Below are 15,993 nucleotides of genomic sequence, written 5' to 3' on the forward strand. Positions count from 1 at the left end.
TCACACGCGCACCATGTGCTAATAATAGACCAGCACTAACATTGCCCAGATGTGTTTGGTCATGGGAACACAACCTATCTCTCGTTCTCAGTCTCGCTCACCATCTGTTCTCCGTCTTCGTCTCTGCTCTGTACCGCCGGATTAACGAGCAGCGGATGCAAAGGAAGCGGGCGCGTACAGGGACGAAGTCGACATCTGAGCGAGGCGCACGGAACGACAGCCACGGAAAACACCTTGAGAGGTGGCGTGGTGCCGTGCGCAGGTAGGAGTGGTCGTGCCTTACTGCCGCGCTCTATCCACTGCTGGACGCAACAGCCACGCGGCCCGCACATTGAACACGAGTCCCCATATAAATGGGTCATCGTGTTTTATATTAAAGGAGGATGCAACGTATAGTGTTACCATGGCTAGCAGTGCCATGATTATAGGGCCGACACTCAACCACGGGAATCGGGTATGTGTCCCCTCCTCCTACTCCAGTTTATGTTTTAATGATTATCTCTTACCCCTAAAACAGACGAACATCAGCGCAGGGTGCAGTGAGACGAACAGGCGAGCGTCCCTCTCCGTATGGCCGTGTCTTTGTTGGTCTTCGTGTCTTTGTTGGTTTCCGTGTCTCTTGTGGGTTTTCTGGTCACTGTGTTTGTTGGTCTCTGCTTGCGACCGTCTCTATCTCTCCGTATCTGCTCTCTTGTTGTCGTCTTGTCACTACGTCTGAGTGCCTCGCTCCGTGTCTATTGAGTCGTCTCCTCCGTTTGTCTCTCTGGCCAGTGTTTCTGTGCATTTCGACGACTATCTCCACGTTATCTCTCGCTCCGTATAAACTTTCCCCGTCTTCTTGTGTCCCACTGCATCTCGTCTCGAGCTCTCCCCGTCACTTGAGTCGCCTCTGCGTCTGTCTCCGTGTATTGTCTGTCGTGAACAACCCCACCACTTCTGCCTCACCCCCCCCCCCCCCAGGGCTCCCCTCTACACCCCCCTAGACCTCACCATACCCCCGCGAACCGCTCTCCTTCACCGCGTGCGGTCCTCAATGGTCACGCATGGCAGGCGCTGCGGTGCCACCAAACACGAGGCACGGAAAGATCACCATCGATGATGCACCATCGCCCTGAACGCATTCTCACGCTCGCGAGACACAGGCAAAGCTGATATTGCGTAAGAGAATCTGCGGAATTGGATATGTTGCACCAAATATCACGCCACGAAAAGCCATTTCCTCCCGTTTATGCAAACGTTACGCTGACGCTGCATGTACTCTGCTAATGGCAACAACGTTGAGGCGTGACACAAAGCAGATAGTGGAACGGGACGAGACGAATTGACTCTGGATTTATGATCCCGGGACGATGGCATCTCAATAGAAGCTGGAGCTCACACCCCTCATCGGAAGCCAACAGCATCCCTAACTAGTAAGCCTACGTGTTAAAAAGCACCACGAACTGCCCATGCGCTCCATGCATGGTCACAGCGCAACCCAGAACACTGCTTCCCGTGGCCTCAAGAACCCCACATGCAGTGCAGCCCTGCAGCGGGGTTGTTTAGTATTCTTTTTGCAATCCCAGGCCACCATCTCAGACGCGGGGTGTGCCCACTCCACGCACGGAGAGGAAGTCGAAGCGACTCTGCTCGGCCCAGGCAGGAGGCGCTCTTGCCGAGGGGACCCGACAAACCTCACAAACGGTTGATGCTCGAAGCCCACTGATTTAATGTTTGTTTGAAGTTGTTTTTTTATTGTAACTCACCCCGCCCTCCCAACTAAATTGCTTCCCTAGCCTTGTCCCGAATGCTCGATATCGTGCAACGAGAGTGAACCTCCTTTTATCCACAACCATATTAAGTGCTATTATGCGCGACCTCGGATTGACCCCCGTTATCCATCGGCTGATTTTTCCTTTATTGAAAAAAATCCAAAAGGAATCATGCAGATTCTCAATCCCGCTGGCCTTTCCCTTGGTTGCACGACGATAACACGTAACTGAAGGCTCTGTGAGCATCATGGTTGTTAAATCGCAACATTACGATGTTATAAAAGTAAATTACTTTAACAATGCTAAAGTGCGGGAACACGCATGCACATTGTTACCAAGTACTGTGGCTGTTCGCGCAGCAACAGCTCCCTCGCGTGTCCGTAAGCGCAGAAGCCCTCTGTGTGCACTAGGCCCGGTGCGTGGGACAAGGAGGGCCGAGTGGAGCCACGTGGGATATCGAGACCCCAAGCGAGACATCCTCACAAGAGGAAATAAAGATCAAAGCTGCGCACAGCTTGCACGGAGCTGGGCTGTATTCTTAAGGATTCTGAGAATAATTATCAAGGAAGGGCACAGGCATGTGTTTTTTGTTTCAGGAAACATTCTTTGTATCTTTTTTTTTAGAACATGTTACGTTTGTGCAGGACCCCCCCACCCCATCCACAATCCAATCAACAAGCCATGGCTTTTTTGTGCAAATATTGAAAAATGACCATCAACGTTCCATTTTGCGCACGTTGTGGTATTAGTGTGAATGACATGGGATGTTTACGTGTCCCCCGACAGGAATACCACTGTCTTGAATTTATTCATAAAGTGTCATCTTGCATATTGATATCAACATAAAACGCAGGCGAGGTTCGTCCACTAGGGGCGTTGCGCCACGCGCCACCAAGCAGCTGGAGGTGACAAATTATGTTTCAAATAAAAATATATTTTTTATACATTATTTTGTTGTGTTTAAATGTTTTTAAATATGATTATTTCAACGTGAATTGCCTAATGAAGGTAACATTTTAAGTTCATATTAGAAACCGCTGCAAGTCTGATTTATGCCTTGGGGAGGTCTCGGGGCAGCTGTGAAGGCATCCGAGTGAGAGATATATCCCTTCATTAATTACGATAATCTTCGCATTGTAGCCACGCCGTTTGATACCCATTCAGGGCCGTGAAAAAGGCGCCCATGGCTGTAATTACTATGACACAACGCTAGGTTGCACCGTGCACACACTCGAAGCTTTTGGCAGTGGCAAGGGGGTTGTGTAGTGTGGACTTGAGGGTCATGGGGACAGCATTTTAGTGCTTTTTGTTTCGTATTGTTTATAAATGCCTACCGTTGTTGGTAAAGACAAGACAGTTATATCACTTTCACGAGAAGGCCAATAACATGACGAGGTTTTTCATAATTAGAACACCATATTTTCAGGTCACTCACAACAGCCCCACCACCTAATGGAAATGTCACGAACCGCCACCAATAAAAACGTGGGGTTTCCTAGTCGATACTCTCATCATGTTATTTTTTGGCAAGGCAATGTCGTGGTTTCAGTTTGCCATAAAACTATACTACGTGGCCTAGCCAAAACACAAATATGGATCATAAACAAGAATATGAATATAGATGCACTCGTGTAATGTTTAGGTGTTCCCACAGCACACACATCAGCGATATGAAGTTGAACATACTCGTTTCCATATCACTCTTCTGTTAAGACACTGATACACGTTTTAAAAATCGTGTAACTTATTTTGTCAAACCGGTCACATGGATATATGTAACAATTTGTTTGATACCAGTTCAGCACATTGGCTTTCGCGACCAATATTATTCATAATAAAGGTTTTTGGGTTATTAGTTCCCGTCATAATACACTTTCTATTGATGACAATGATACACATGTAAACGGCCTTCTATGTTATTTTATTTTCAAAGAAACACAGCGAATGAAAATGCAATAAATGAAAAATGAGACTAACTATACGTGACGCATTCCATCCACTCGCCAGAGCATTCTGCTGCTCAAGATTCAACCGTCAAAACAAAACGTGCAAGTCGCTGGACAGCAACGAAGTGGCTTGTCAAGGAGAAACAATTCCGTTAAGTTACTCAACAGAAAGAAAGAAAAAAAGACAAAACAATGTTTAATCAGTTGTCGAGTTATTTCTGTTATCTCTTAATTGTGATAAGTCATTGCACAATCACACTTCCCTTCCGGTCATCTGGCCCCAATGTTCAGTAGCCATTACTGTCGCAGCTGCTGCTGTGCGGTCACCAAAACGTCGAATTTTCTCTGCGTTGCCATGGATCACAGCCACCGGCTCGACAGGCACTTCATTCCTCATCATGCATTTCTAATCATCAAGACGCTCACTCACCATTGCGTAATCACAGCACCCCACTACCAATTTACACCAAGAACACAAAGCTGTACAATAATTTAACTGTATTATAGTGAATATTGGTTATATTTTCAAGCGAATAAAGTTATAAACAGACAAGGATCTGTTTCCATACAAAATATAATTCCATTTGAGTGCATTAACTTATGAGCTTTCTGGCCCAATGTTTTTCCACAGCATTTGTTTTAAGCAGCAAACCATGGACTGGTCTTGATTTTGTCTAATCAGCTGAGCGAGGCCTTTTTTTAAAACAAGTTGTTGCCTTTCCTGAATGGGAAAGACTAAAGCGTCAGCACAGCAAAAATGCACAACAGTGTACGTGCTGTCATGTTGAATTGTGAGCCGTGGAATATGAAAGATAGGGGTTTGTTTTCGCCATGACAGCATGGTCCATCAGCCGAAATGCATATCAATAAATATTTTGCAGCACAAAGTTGTTGCAAACTAATCTACGACAACAATCCATTACACACGTTGTACAATGCTGCTGTACTGTGCTGCTGAGCCGCATGGGGTTTGTGGAGACTTCCTCCCTATCAGATTATCAAGGCAACCCAGTGCCACAACTCACAGCAAACTCTATTAAATCGCGGATCAAGCCAAAACCTGTCCAGTTTGCCCGATTAAACAAATATTGCTTGAAATCAGTGGTCCACAAGCTGATAGGCTGATGGACCTAAATGTTATTTATTTACAGGGTAAAACAGACCAATGTATATTATATTATTCCTTATAATCCATCATGATAGTGCATAATGAACATTGTTTTACATCACCCTTAAATGTGAATACAGGTAGAAAAAGTGCATTGCCTTTACAAACACAAAGTTTATATTATTTTGCAAGTCACCAACTCCAACCCATATTCATACTTTCTTGCTGCTGCCACTCCCACCTGATTAAGAACTGTGTATGCCAAAACTGTGTGCCAAGTTATTTGAAAGCAGAACGAATCAATAATAAACAGTTGTGGAATGTCAGTAAGCTCTTTTTATCATGTTTTAAATGTATCATCTTTTCAATGCATCATATGTTGTAAGGCCCAATGGGGCTAAACAGCTTATTTTCAAGGACGACATGCCTATAAAGGTTGCAAATGTCTCTTACCAGCTTAGAATTGTTTAGGGAAACGGTCGATTGCATTGAGCCAGCAACTGCAGTGCCCTATGCATGGGAAGTAAAGAGTTCCTTCGCTTCGTGCGGCGTTCCAATACAGTACACACTACACAATGTGGGCCCATGTCCGACCGCAAAGGAGTGAATTCAAACCGCATATTGAAAATTTTGGGTAGAAATATGTTATAGCCGCATATACAGCACGAAATTGCACAAACTGAATCCGCACACAATGAGGGAAACCTGTATATGGGCTGGCTGTGCGTGGTCTGTTTACTCATCTGCAAGAAACATCGCCAACCAACATTACACAAGAGTTGTCATTTATGGGGCTCATGTGTTCTGGATGTGAAAAATTACAAATATCCACATTTCCCCCCCCCCGTCCCCAAGCAGAGGTAATGATATAAATTGAGATCTTGTAACTACACTTAACGATGATTTACTCTGCTCAGTACTTGGTATGAAAGTAACACAAGGACTAACGGAAATGATATGAGTGAAGAAAAGGGATTTATTTTCAAATTGCAGTCACAGATTTCTTATGTACCACAAAATGTAAATCTTAAATATTGTTGTGCGTCTAAGTTTATGTTTGGAAAGCATTCCCTGCTTAATTTTTCCATTGGTTTTAGGCGTGCAGGATTTATTTGCAGATTTTTGTATGAATTCAAATAATTGATGACATTCATTTAAACAAACTGGCTCTCACATTTTATTAAAACAATATCTTGGCTAAATCTGCATTTGTCATCACTTAAATAATAATAATAAAGTATTTAATCCAAGAGTGACCACGGATGAGTCATTTTGCATGTTTACCTGCAAAACGTTAGGTCGTTTTAAAAGGGTTTAGATTTGCACTTTCCTTCAGTGTGTTTTACCATTAATGCACAACGCATTGTGGTGCAAGCCAGAAAAAAATTTGCGAGCTTAGAAAAAACTACTGGCGTAATATGTACATATAAATAAAATAACAGTTCAAATAAAAATAACCTGTTGTTATTTCTATTTAATCTGTTATGTATATACACATATACTAATGGTTATCTGAGGACAGCCTTACGAGGAAATTTCTAATAACTAGAAACATAATAAACATAACAAATTACCATTAAATTTGGACGTGTGTTTGGAAAATGTAATTAGTATTATGAGATAACCTGTTCTATGGGCAGTTGTGGCATAAAAACACGCAGCAACACGATATCGTGAGAAACGTATCTTGATGTGATGTTTTTTCTCAAACTATAAATTCGCCAAGATTTTATTCCAATTTCTGACAAGGGATTCAAAGTTATAAATTGGATCAATAAAATCGAGCTTCTTTTAAATATAAAACAATGTTACTAAATATTGATGTCTCGTTTTGGGCAATGGGGCAGAGTGGAACAAAAAAGAACTGCAGCCACTGCTGTGGTTGTGTGAAGAGAGGGAAGGATCAGAGGGTGCAGGTGACAGTTGTCATCTATCTCCTCTTAACCGGCCCTGGCTTACTGACTTTCGTAGTGCTGCTGCTCTTAACGGCTTTCTTCGTGGTGAAGATGCGCGTCATGAGTTCGGACACGTCGGGAAGATCTTTGTTTGGTGTCAGCATGTTCATAGACTGCTCCATTTCCTGTAAAGTAAAACAAATTACAATGATGAGAATTGTATAATTAAAAGTTAATTGAATTCGGTCGTTCATAAAATAACGTAAAAAAAGTTCAAATAGTTATATGTAACCATTTGATAAAAAAAGAACATTACATATGAGTCAGAGATTTGAAGATTGAAAAAAATATATTACTGTCAATTTAACAAATACCTTTTGCATGTGAAACTGTATAAAACCTCACTTATCTCAGTTGTAGAGCATTATGGATAATATATTATGATAAATTACATTATTTTCCATATTGCATGAAGACAATGGGGGGGGGAGGAATGGGGCAAACACAATTTCAACCGAGACGACGGTTTTAAACTCAGCAATCATTGGAAAGATGTTATTAACCACTTTGTGTCATGACTTGAATTTGTGTTTCCTTGTCAACCGCTACCGTCAGCAGTGTGGATGGGCGTAGCGAGGTGCAATTCCCCCCCTCCATCTCTACCCCTCCCCCCATCTCTGCTCCACCCCTTCTCTCTCTCCCCCTGTCTCTGCCCCATCCTTCCCCCCCCTTTTCTGATGGGTGTACCGAGGTACAATTCCTCCCTCCTCCCATCTCTATCCCTCTCTCCTCCCCCCCTATCTCTGCCCCACCCCCTCTCTCTCCCACTGTCTCTCGCGCAGCTCTTTCCCCCACCCACTCACTCTGGAGCACTTGAATTTGTGCAACCCCATTCCTTCCCCCCCCATTGTCTGATGGGTGGACCGAGGTGCAATTCCCTCCTCCTACCATTTCTACCCACCTCTCTCTCCCCCTGTCAATTCCCCCCCCTCCCATCTCTACCCCCCCTCTCCCCCAGTCTCTTGCGCAGCCCTTTTCCCCGCCCACTCACTCTGGAGCCCTTATAAGCAGCTACATTTGGAGGCTTGCCCCCTCTTTTCTCTCCACCTGACGAAGACCGCTTGTGTTGCGATCAAAACATCGTGGGTTTTTAACTTTTAAGTTATATTTTTGTTTTCTATCTTTACCAAAAGAACCAAGAATATACATTAAACTATGCTTACCTTTCGCATTTCTGGGTCATTGGTGTTCATTACTTTGGGCAAGAGGAAGACAATGAGCAAGGGCAGGGCCATCATGAGCACCTGTGAAACACAAAAGAGCAAGTTAGTTCAAACGTAGCTTTCATAACAAGTGGTGCCAATCCTCTTGTATAAATATTGTTCCACAGTGATTGTATAGTCACTGCAATTGTATTGGTTATTGCTATAAATGTTACAAATAACTCATGAATTTACAGCCCAGCAAAAGTGTGCAACTGCGCTTATCACCATCAGTAGCGTCGCTGCATTCTTCTTAATGAGTATATCTGTAGAGATTAGAAGCTGCTTGTGTGACGAGCATGTATGCGATTTTGTCCCAAGTAAACTAAATTAACACGTGCACGCTCAGACATCTGTAGGGGAATCAAACCATGGGGTTGAAGAGGAAGTCGGTCCATTTCCACGTCTCGCGTTTCATGAAGTAGTTGGGCGTTCCGAAGGCTCGCATCCGCAGCGGGTAAGGCATTGGCACCACCTCAGAGCTCTTGATGTAGTTCAGTTTACGGGCCCTGCAAAGGTGCAATGTGCATCTTTGATTTTTATATTTATAATATAAAACAGTATTTACCACTGTTCATGCAATATCAATATGTATGTTGAATGTCTTTCACACCGTACGTGGCCAACTGTGCTCAACAAAGGTAAAGGAAATTGTGATTCCTTACTTGTAAATTATTTAGGTAATATATGTTAATTAAGACATGGGTTTGAGAGCTTGGATGACTATACACATAACAATAGGAGTTAAACAAGGATATATTATTTAGGTGTAAGGATTTGGATACTTATACTATCTGCTATTACATGGATCAGACATATCGGACACTGACCAAAAAAAATAAGTGAGAAACAAATGGATCAGAGAACAAACATAAATCAGAGACATCGTGTTGGCTGCTAAAAAAGCTGGCCTGTGTGTTTGGGTCCTGGCATGTGAACTATAAAATTTAGCTTTTTGATATTTAAGGTTTGTGTATAGGTTAAAAGCTATTATTTGAGTATGGAGATAACATAAGACATACATAAGTTACCTCACTTTCAGAGAAACTAAATGTAAACATATGCATTAAAAATTTAATACGCAAAACTAAAACACCAAGTACGGTGAAATAATAAGGGATGCACCGCATCTTCCGACATTTCTATCATGTGGCCGAATAAAAATTTCCAAATGCAGCTGTACTTAGAAGAGAGTACGGCAGCATAGGGGAAGGGAGAGGCAATGTAGCTGGGACTGGGGCAGGCGTACATACATAGTGGCGGCTTGCAGTACAGGTAAGAAGCAGGAACTCGGTGTGTGTGCGTTTCCGTCTCTGCACGTGTACACTTGTGTGCATATGCAGCTATGTATGTGTTTATTACAGTTGGGAGATAGGATGTCATATTCTTACATAAACATGGCAATATCTTTCATAATTTGGTCGTGCAAGATACAATTTAACGAGCATTCATTTATATTGTAGTAATTGCTACACAGTTAACAATATATGTACTGTCTTTATTCTTCAGCTTTATCCTCTAAATATAATGCAATGGAATGACTATGTAAAGAGTAGAAATGCTTTGTGCACTGACTGCACATGAAATCAAATTGCATGATCAATGTTCTAATTATTCATGCCTCACACATATAGATCTGTTGTATGTGTAATGTAGGAACTTGGTGGGAGACGACCTTACGGGTAGCACACTCTTTTATTAACACCAACTTATATTACACGGGTGGCTAACTCCAGCCTTAACCCACAGGGTTCCCCCGGCTACACCCACACGGGCTCTTACGCCCCGTAGCCTCTCGGAACACACCCAGCCGGGGTGTCCGTCTCGACTCTGGGTCCCACAGTCTCGGTCCACAGGGACGTCAGACCACGGGTCCCACAGTCTCGCCTCCGAGCCACACAGGGCCCCGGCCCTCACAAGGACAGCGGGACTAGGGGTCTCAGGGCCTACCTCTGAACTCCGTCTTCGGTCTTCGACTGGTTAACAACTCCCCGAGTGCTCCCGCGCGTCCCCCTTTATAGTCCTTCATGCGGACGTCGCTGAGAGCACCCACCCCAGTTGACCAATCACTGCGCGCTGCCCACGATCCTCTTTCCCACCTTGTGTCAGCGCGCACAACCACGCACCACGCGCCGCCCCGTAATCTCTCACTCCCGGCGCGCGCGTCAACACCACGCCTACATCGCGTGCCCAACCACGCACCCCGCGCCGCCCCGTGATCTCTCACTGCGGGCGCGCGTCCGCACCACCACTACATATGCTATCAGAACTGAACCCGAAGCAATATGTACTGTATATCATTATGGCAGAGCCTGGTGGTCTTTCTCCCCCTATTGATGAGAAATAAATTAATTTTAAGATGTTAATCTGTCAGAGATCTGGTATATATGGTGGGTGTGATCTCTCTCCTGCTTCATATCTGTCTAATGCATAACTTGTTACGCTGTACCTAAACTCCAACTCCGTATGTTTACAGGGGGTCCCCACTATATACGTCGGCGTTAGGGACTGGAAAGTTGGGACTTCTAAGTCAAAATCTTTATTAATTAATTTATTTTTGGTGACTCCGTCCCACCGCGCACATAAACGCTGCGACGCACCTGGCGCGGATCATTCTGTTGTCATGTCGTCCAAACGCAGCGAGGACGAATGTGCAGAAGAGCTGAACAAGCGAATGCACTCCATGCTCGGGTACGGGCAGGATCATATATCTTATCCAAAGCTGCTCAAACTGCCTACACGACTTCAGTCCTTTATTTGTCAACGGTATGCATAATACAGTGAAACTGCTCTCTTATCTTCATTTTTATTTGTGACCTACCAATGTCTGCAGCCAGGATCAATCGATGACAAACCTATTACCTGCAGATATTTAACAGATGAGATGCATTGCACCGTTAATTCCTCCTGTTTGATATTTCTCTTCTCCGTATGCATCTGTGCAGATAGTTTTTTTTGCGATTAAGCCATAGTCCCCACATACCGCTCGTATCAATGCGGATAAGAGGAGCGGCGACCCACTACTCTGTAGAGTAACATTGGTATAAACGCTTGTTACAATATGAACAGCGCATTGAAAACGCGCACTATTTTATGTACTGTTTACAAAGTGTGTTCACAAATCCACAATAAGAAACACGATGATTGACAGAGGGGTGTAAATTATTTTTTCGATAGTGTATATAAATAGAAATACTGCAGTTAAGTAGTTTTCAGTTTTAAAGGCATAGTTTAACAAGACAACACTTGCCACCATCCTTCAAACCCATTGGTGAAAAAGAGCAAAGTTTTTGTTTACATTACAATATGTCTATGCGAGCGCTGGGTGCTTATGGGACCTAAGGGTCCCGCCATAAGGTTCATATTACGGGGACATTTCTCCCACAGGAATCCTACATGTTAATGAGGGGGGGGGTTGGCTCGTAAGAGCGTAACCATTGCCTATGCGATGCAAATCGGGGCAATTTCTCCTATAAGAAACAATGGGATAAGGTACTGATAGTGACAGTAACTTAGTGAAATGTTGTGTTTCATAGCTAACAACCAAAATATACGTATTTTACCTGTACAGAAAAGCATGTACTGTACATGTATAGTACCTGTACTATATTTTACAACACAATGTACACATTTATAACCAATTGTGAGTTCAAGAACATTTAAACAGCAATAATACTTATACTGATAACAGCAATTATACTTATCAAATACAATCTTAAGCAGTATTTTCTAAATAATTTAGCTTAACCTATACTTTTTATGATCTTACCTTGAAGAGTGGATGAGTTCTGGGCAGATATAATTTTAACACTTGTTTGCCGTGTAATTTTAATCTCCGAATGCTTTAAAGGGTGATTAGCTTTACTTTCTATTTAATCAGCATTCTTCTTCTATCGTACGTACACTCGTTGAAGGAAGATTCAAATGGCACCCGATATCAACCACACTTTCACCTTTCCTACGACGCTTTGTCACTTCCGTTTGAACATCGAGCGTAATACAGCGGTTATTCTTTTGCTCACCACCTGCACCGTCACCTGCACTATGCTTTCTACTCATTGTTGAAGTTTTGCGATTTTAAAAGACTATTGGTAATATCTGAGACATTGTTGTGGGGCATCGTTATGCCCCTCCAAATCCATACGACTAAAAGTTACATGTGCGGCTACAGAAAAAAGAATGCAACAAATGTACAGCACTTTGATTTGAAAATATTGATGTAGTTACCTTATTTTCCCCTTCGTGGTGATGTCAACTCGAACAGGATCAAACTTGAAAGAGGGGGATGCCACCTCCACAACATAGGAGCCGGAGGGGACGTTATGCACGGTGAAGCTTCCATCCGTTCTGCAAAACCAGTCAACACCACGTCATTTGAGCGGAGGTGGCCATGTGGCTCAGAGGTCAGAGCATTGAGCTGCCACCGTGAAGTTTCAGGGTTTGAATCCATCCCTGCCATCTGTGGTTAAACCGGATTCTCAAGTGTACATCGATGATCTCAATCCTGCCATCAATAATTGTAATGAGTAGACAGTATGGCAAAATAGGGCAAGGGAGACGAAATGGAGCTTGGAAAAGAACAGTGGTGGCAGCTTGGGAGACCAAGCAAAAAGCAAACTTGCACAAAAAAATGTAAAATGTGGCTCTACAGTTAACTTGGCAAAGCTACAGGTCTAAGAATAAAAATAATGGTTTGACTATAATGCAACCAACAATTTTTGGAAAGTGGGTGAGAAAGTCCTGCCCATTACTGTGTAGACCAGGGGTCACTTGAACCGATCTCAGAGGTAGCTCTGTGATGTGTACTTCTGTGGGCCACTCCACTACAACGGGTTACAATGCTCTATAAGAGTTATGAACGTATTCTTCATCTCATGACGAACGTCATTTGAGCATATTTGATGCATGCAAACCGTCTCATGGACTTGCCACACGACACATTACCAGGCAAACACAGGAAATGTATCACACACGCTCAAACGTCATCCCCTAGTGTGCTGCAGTGTTCTAAGATGATTAACAAAAGCATAAATATTCCTGCTATGAGGAAGGGTTATTGCTCCAAACATCACTTATGTTTCCCCTCTTTTAGGCCAGTGTTATTGACAAATGTGTTGAGTTTTTGTGATATGTGCTTATTCACCTCGGCCAATGTAGTGTAACAAATTGTTTTTATCTAAAGCATTTAGTCTGGATGTCTGCGCTGGGAAAAGGTTAAACATTACATTTACTACCATTGTCCCACAGTAGAATTTTCTCCTCCAACATTCAGTCTGCTCACGGTTGAAGTAAAATTAAGGACACACCCACATCCATGCAAACATACACAAACATAAATCGTTTCACTTAAAGGAGCATATACAGGAATTATAATTGCATAGCTATACTGATGTAGGGTGTACAGTTATAGTATAGAATTTATGTTGAAAGAGTTACATTATTGTAATATTGTAGATTTTTTTCTCCCCAAATTTTAACCCGATTGTGGTACCCAGCTGTGTCATGAGAGCAAGCCATCCATTCGGATCTCTCAGAGTAATGTGAGCGAATGTCCCCAGGAAGCGGGTATCAGAGGTCCCTACTTGCCTGGTCGACACAATAGAGGGCAGCACGTTCACGCCATGTCGTCACGTGACAGTCATTAGAATTTAGCCCAATAAATCGACGAACCAAATGTTGCGGTTTTTTGTTGTTGCGCGGTCATTGTTGACCGTGTCGAAGTCATAAAAACCTTTTATTTGAGAACCAGGTTTATTTCAGACGGCTTGGCTGGCTTTGAACCCCGAATCTCTGTGGTGACAGTCAGTTCAAGGCTGTCTGTAATCTCTGAACCCAACGCCCACCTCCTGCTGCAGACGATTGCGCGGCTACCTTGACAGCAGAGGGCGCGGTGCGAAAACATCCATCGTTGTTACCATCTTCTACTCTGCCCCATTGTTTATACTCGCCGCCTTCACGAACCAGCAGCGAGCAGCGAGAGCGAAGTATGGTCAAACAACTCCCAAGACTCGCTAGGCCCTCATCCAGCAACAGACAAGACGATACGGCTGTACGTGGACGTACTGCTGCAGCGTGCGTAATGGTGTACATAGTACCCAGTTTACACTGCAATTATTGTGTACAATCAGTTGTGTACTTGTACGGTTGGGGTGGTGACGTTAATGTGTTTGGTTATACTGTCGTAGTGCGTAATTAATTTACATAGGTACTAGTAGTGAACGTGTAGTTTTATTGTTGTAGTGTTGTGGTTGAGTGTATACCGGTACTTCTGTAGAGAGGAGTGGTGGTGCAGTGGTTTGCGCACTGCGCGACGAAGGTCGATTCCCGCTCACGGCCAACATCAGCGACGATTATCTGAAACGGTCCTTGACCTCCCCTTGGTCGACTCAGCCTCAAGTAAGTACAGCACCTAGTGCGATGTATAAACATTGCTCCTGGGGAGACAAAGGCGGCTGGGAGTGTTGCTGGCCACCCACCCCCTCGTGTGCCGTGCCGGCCTTCATCGGTGCTCGCTGACAGCACTTGCCCCAGCAGTCTCTGAAGGCTATAGGCGGGGGATCTTTGCCTATGTAGTGAACGTGTAGTTATATTGCTGTAGTGTTGTAGTCGAGTGCATACTTGCACTGCCGTAGCACGGACGAGCATATGAAACGCATCAGATGTGTATCTCTACCGTCGTCACGGCTCTGGGAGGCTTCATCGAGCAGTGGAGTGACCGCGGATGGACGCGCCGAGGCCTGGGTCTCACCTGAGCAGCCCCGTGTACTCGCCGCCCTCCACCAGCACCCGGGCGCCAGAGATCCACTCCTGCATCTTGAACCCGGGCACGGAGACGCGGCCCTCGATCTTGAATCGCTCCCCGTTGGCGTCCTCCGCCTCGAGGTAGGAGAAGGACGAGGAGGAGACGGGGGAGGAGGTGGAGGCGGCGGCGCCGCCCGCGAGCAGCACCACCAACAGCGTCGACACCAACACCGCCATGTTGCTTTGCCGGTCGGTCACGTGGGGGCGGGGGGCTCCTCCTACTCGTCACGTGGTTCCGCTCGTAGCGGTGCTCTCATGGGGGGTGGGGGGGGCTCAGTGGGAGGGGGCAGTTGGAGAGGGCGGGGCTCTGTGGGAAGGGGCGGGGCTCTGCGGGGCTCTGGGAAGGGGCGGGGCTCTATGGTAGAGGGGGTGGGGCTCTGTGGGAAGGGGCGGGGCTCTTTGGTAGAGGGGGCGGGGCTCTACGGGGCTCTGTGGGAAGGGGCGGTGCTCTTTGGGAGGGTTTCTCTGAGAGGGGGCGGGGCTATGCTGTAGAGGGCGGGGCTCTGTGGGAAGGGGCGGGGCTCTGTGGGAAGGGGCGGGGCTATGTAGGAGGGGGCGGTGCCGCCAGGGTGGCGCAGTTAGAATCGGAGGAATTCGATGAGCTACAAAGCGTTCTTTCTCTGATGTCCAGTAGGGGCGAGTCAGAACTTCACAACAAAACAAACAATACAAAAACACAACAGGAGTGCGAAATATAGGACATGTAAGCAAATCACTTTAACGAAACATACAAATAAAAATAAAAAATCTAATTTTATGTTACGAGGTACCAAGTTGACTCTCTACACGTGGCTAGGCGATGGAAATGATCACTATGTAGCTAATAACATTCTGGCAAATGTATCCCTCTCCGCTGGCGAGATGTTAACTCCCTCGCCCGGCACACAAGGGGCCCCGTGGGTGCAATCCCGACTGACGCCGGCTGCTGGACACTTGGAGTTTGCGTGGGCTCACAGTGGTCGTGTGGATTCTATTATTAAACACTCTTAGGGTTTCTAGGTAAAGTCTAAGAGTATGGATCATTGCAGTCACGAAAGCTTCAAATCTAGAATTTATCATTACAGGCTTTTATTTAACTCACTCTGTTGTTGTTGTATCCTCAAGTCTTGTAACTCAATTTTAACCCACTTCACAATGTGATATCGACTGCAAACTTGGTATACTTATGTCATACTGAATTACTGATGACAATGCTATATTCTATCATTAAAAATAAAAATTGAATTATAT

At 44.7% G+C, this 15,993-nt stretch overlaps 2 protein-coding genes across 2 annotated transcripts in view; both read right to left on the bottom strand.

The window, feature by feature from the left end:
- LOC144933392 (platelet-derived growth factor receptor alpha-like) overlaps positions 1-912 on the bottom strand; it is a 51,830-nt gene extending 50,918 nt beyond the window's left edge. Inside the window, exon 1 of the mRNA XM_078858107.1 lies at positions 507-912. Coding sequence (XP_078714233.1) covers positions 507-525 — 19 coding nt within the window. The 5' untranslated portion in view covers positions 526-912. The remainder of the gene's footprint in view (positions 1-506) is intronic.
- A 2,744-nt stretch (positions 913-3,656) lies between these two features.
- Positions 3,657-14,957, bottom strand: EMC7 (ER membrane protein complex subunit 7). Its single transcript, XM_078858110.1, has 5 exons — positions 14,711-14,957; positions 12,190-12,309; positions 8,333-8,471; positions 7,924-8,004; positions 3,657-6,885 (listed from the first exon to the last, which is right to left on the bottom strand). The coding sequence occupies exons 1-5, from the start codon at positions 14,938-14,940 to the stop codon at positions 6,736-6,738; spliced, it is 720 nt and encodes a 239-aa protein (XP_078714236.1). The 5' UTR covers positions 14,941-14,957; the 3' UTR covers positions 3,657-6,735.
- Positions 14,958-15,993: the final 1,036 nt, after the last annotated feature.

Source organism: Lampetra fluviatilis, chromosome 7, assembly GCF_964198595.1.
Source record: "Lampetra fluviatilis chromosome 7, kcLamFluv1.1, whole genome shotgun sequence".
Classification (NCBI taxonomy): domain Eukaryota; kingdom Metazoa; phylum Chordata; class Hyperoartia; order Petromyzontiformes; family Petromyzontidae; genus Lampetra; species Lampetra fluviatilis.